The 4,557-nt window shown below is 33.8% G+C and overlaps 1 protein-coding gene across 1 annotated transcript; it reads left to right on the top strand.

Moving 5' to 3' along the window:
* Positions 1–947: 947 nt before the first annotated feature.
* LOC130672719 (protein escargot-like) lies at positions 948–4,222 on the top strand. The gene is made up of 2 exons (XM_057477421.1): positions 948–1,387; positions 1,504–4,222. Exons 1-2 carry the CDS (start codon positions 1,270–1,272, stop codon positions 2,850–2,852), a joined length of 1,467 nt encoding a protein of 488 aa, XP_057333404.1. The 5' UTR covers positions 948–1,269; the 3' UTR covers positions 2,853–4,222.
* Positions 4,223–4,557: the final 335 nt, after the last annotated feature.

Here is a 4,557-nt window from a genome sequence, read left to right on the forward strand (position 1 = left end):
TTGCCCGACTTAATTTTTATTTAAAAAAAAAATTTGTAACATGAAAAGTTTGTCCCATGATTGGGCCATTTTGAATTAATTTCAAACTAAAAATTTTTTGAAAATCGTCGGGTACAAAAATAAAATAACAGACAATTATAAATTAATTTCTTTCGTACGCATCACGATAAATCAGTCAAAAAAAACAAAATTAACTCGAAGAATTTTTTTTCCACAACACACATAACATGTGACGTGTGTGTATGAGTGAGCTGCACGCGTGGGCGATGCCACGGCACGCGACACGACCGTTACATCGAGTACACCCGAGGGGTGCGTGAAGAGGGAGAGAAGAACGTCAGCAGAGGTCTACACACTGAGAGTGGGGATACCGTGCGCGCACGTCGCTACACTCAAGCTCACAAGAGCGAGTGAGCGAACCAGCACAACAACAACAACACAGACACGCTGGAGTGAGAAAAGTGAATGTTACCGGGGGACATGTCAGTGGGGATGAAATTTTCAAAAAAAGTAGGGGTCTATAAATTTCAGTATAAATATTTTTTATTTTAAATAAAATTTTTTTTTCTATGGAAAATTTCTTCTGGGGGGAAAAATTTAGGGTGATGAAATTCGGGGTAAAATGGGTATATCTAACCCAGCATCTGTCTCACAAGACATGACACACGCGGAACAATCACAGAGATCAGGTATATATACATATATGTGTATATATATATATGTAGACTGAGAGCGAGAGAGAGTTGAAAAAAAAAAGAGGAAACTATAGAACGGGGATGTAACAGTGAACAGATGCGGTAAAGCTGATTGGTCATTGGCCCGCGACCGAGTAAATCTTATTGGCGTTGAATGTAAGGCCCATGGGCCTACATTGGTTGTACAGCACGTGCGGGCCACCTGCAGCAACTGAGTGGGGAGAATCGTCTATATAAGGCCCTGCGCGTCGCCCCTACTAGTCAGAATCCGGCCGTCAGCCGTACCGACAACTTCGTAGGGTCGAAATATACCTTTTCCCTTTTTTCCTTTTATATAATAAGTCAGTACTATTATTCCTACACAACTATTTCGGTTATTCGTTGTAACATAAGTGAATAATCAACTACACTATTTGTGTTATTTATTATTGTGCATTTACGGATTACATTTATTTGTGCAGTGTTTTTTTAATAATTGTTGTCCTCCATCATTTGGATTACCAGGAGGTCAACAAATTTTTAATTACTGACAGACATTTTATTTTAAAAATAAGAAAAAAAAAACTATTGCAAAATGCTTGTCGAAGAAATGCCGCGTAGTTTTGTGAAAAAGAACAACAGTTACAGCCACTGTCCGTTGAAAAAACGGCCAGTCCATGTGCTGTATGAGGAAGTTCCCGAATCTGTCAAAGGTAAATTTCTAAATTTTTTTAAAAATTTTCTCAGAAAATTCCAACAAAATTTTCATAAAAAAAAAAAAAATTTTCAAAGCAATAAAACTAATAAAATATTTTATTTGTGTTTACAGACGAAATCATCGACGTAGTGACAGACGACATCCCAGAGCCAGAAAACTTGAGCACAAAACCAGAAGATCTGAGTCTCACGGCTGAAAAATTGAGACCACGTTCACTATCACGGTCACCGTCACCCTGTGCCAAAGTACCCCGTCATTCAATCGACCAGTGTTCACCGCTACGTGTGACAGCAATCCAGTCTCTCCAACCAACAGCAATTCACCATCAGTTACATTATCCATCAAAACCAATAACTCCGCCCGTTGGCATCGCGCCAGTGAATCAAATCGTCAAGAAAGAACGAGTCGAAGTGATCCAACACGACGGCGGTTCATCGTCATCAGCATTGTCACCAATAAATTACTTGGCGACAAAAACACCATTGGAACCATTGAATCTCAATACACCAGTAGAACCAGTCGCTCACTACGCGACACCAGCTTGGACCCGGGCTCCACTTTATCCGCCCCATTACTTGCCGTACTCACCAGCTTACCGTTTTCCCCAGCATCCGACTGGTGAACTCTACCCGTCATATCCTCTGGCAGGATATCATCCACACTCGTCACCAGAGCATGCATCGCTTTCACCGCCACCTCATCATGCATCATTGACATGTCCGACAATACAGAGACCAATTCCTCGTAATTACTGGCCGGCATCAAGTCCAGATCATTGCACTCTATCGCCAACAAGTACAATGAGCTACGGTCCACTTCGATCACCTCCACCAGTGACACCCGAAGATTTATCATCTCCTGGAAGTGACAGTGGTCGTTCAAGTGCCGGTTCAACATCAGCCGGGTCAACAATTCTGATGAAAATGGACTCGGCATCTCAAAATATCGTCGGAACACCATCAGCAGCATCAACAGTTTCAACAAATTCGTCATCGTCACCCCGATACCAATGTCCTGATTGTGGCAAATCGTATTCTACTTACAGTGGACTATCAAAACATCAACAATTTCATTGTGCTGCTGCTGAAGGTCAAACTAAAAAATCATTCTCGTGTAAATACTGCGAAAAAGTTTACGTCAGTCTTGGTGCACTGAAAATGCACATAAGAACGCACACGTTACCGTGCAAGTGTCATCTGTGCGGAAAAGCATTTTCACGTCCCTGGTTACTACAGGGTCATATTAGAACACATACTGGTGAAAAACCATTCAGTTGTCAACATTGCAATCGTGCATTTGCTGACCGCAGTAATTTACGCGCACATTTACAAACACACAGCGATGTCAAAAAATATTCGTGTAGTTCGTGCAGTAAAACATTCAGCAGAATGTCACTTTTGACGAAACATCAAGAAGGCGGCTGTCCTGGTATCAATGTACCTATTGGTTACAATTGTTAATTTAACTCACACATATATTATATGTACATATATATCGTCTTTCGTGCATTCCACTTTTGTAATAAGTAATTTAAAAATTAATATTTATGATAATTAATACAGATTATTAATATATATAATAGACATATATATTTATATATATGTAGAATAAGTGCCTTAATTTTTGAGACGACAGACTGTTTTTGTGAGTACAAACAACAATTGCGCGTGAACAATTATAATAATTAGGTTTTTTTCGGAGTTTTCTTTATTTATATTTATTCATTTTTTTCGGGTTTTTATTAATTATTATTATTACTATTTTTTTTGACACTGAAATCAGCCGTCTAATAGCTTTTGGATGCTTTTAAAAATGATAAATTGAGAAAAAAAAAAATATTCAAAAAAATGCACCTATAGATTTTTCAATTTTCTATATGTGCATTTTTTTAGTTTTTTTTTTTTTTTAATTAAAAAGTCCAAAAATAGTTAATTGTCTGCTGACTTCGGGGTCATAATTTTTTTATAAATCAAAATTTGTGTTTTTTCGTTTTGTACTTAGGGTAAACGTGTGTGCCTTTATATTTTTTTAAAGTAATTGCCATATCTTGCTAATCACGCGTGCGTCTTTGATTTCTTTTTTTTTTTGCCAGAGAGAAACCGCTTGATGCGGTACCGTGAAACTTTAGTGCCATTTTTTATTTTCATGGTTATTTTTTATGACAATTCGAGATTTGATAACTTTTTTTTTTGAAAAATTCATCGGATTTTTCTAATGCGTCCTAATGCCATTTTTTATATTTTATGTAACTTTTAAGCGCTTGATAATTTATAGATTTTTTTTTTGCATTAAGAGTAATTATGTGTAAATAATTAATGATAATTGACTTTAATTATTTTAAAGCAAAAAATAGTGAAAAAAAGAAAAATAAAAAAAATTTAATACGCTGACAAAAAATACTTTTGATAATTAATTTCTTCGCTCCGATTTTTCGATAAATCGTTTGAGTTGTAAGACAAAATTTTTTATTTTTCAATTGTCGGTTGTATTGTTTTTTTTTTTTTTTTATTTTCATACAAATATTTGAACAAACTAGTCATTGTATAAAACAAAAAATTAAAAATTATTGAGTGTATAAACGAGAGGGGGAGAGATAAATATTTTTTATGAAATCCAATTTCATATTGAGAGCTCTCAATATTTTTTTTTTTACACAAATTTTGATGTTCGAAATTAGGACCAACATATAAATTATGTGTAAAAAAAATAATAAAGAAATATAATATAATTGCGAGACTCAGGGCGAGTACCATATTTTATAAGATTTTGTATAGAAATTTTTCTAAAATTAAATTTTATATAAAAAAAACAAATATCTTTTATAAATAGATATATTTAAATATTTTATAAAACAAATAAATAAATTTTTAAAGATAATTTAAATTACTGTTTTTTTGAATTTATTTATTATTTAAGTTTATCCTTTATCCATTTCCTTGCCATTTATTTATTAATTACTTTTAATTAGTCATTAATTTAATTTTTAATTAAGAATATGACGGTAAGTACATTTATATTTTTTTACATGTTCAAATTTTGAGGTAAAATTAAAAAATTATTAAAACATTTTTTTTTTTATCAAACCGGAAGTTAATTTGATCAGTTAATTAAAAAAAAAATTTACGAAATTTGTTACTTTTAAATTCTGTATGAATACATGTTTTG

This window comes from Microplitis mediator, chromosome 8 (genome assembly GCF_029852145.1).
Source record: "Microplitis mediator isolate UGA2020A chromosome 8, iyMicMedi2.1, whole genome shotgun sequence".
Classification (NCBI taxonomy): Eukaryota; Metazoa; Arthropoda; class Insecta; order Hymenoptera; family Braconidae; genus Microplitis; species Microplitis mediator.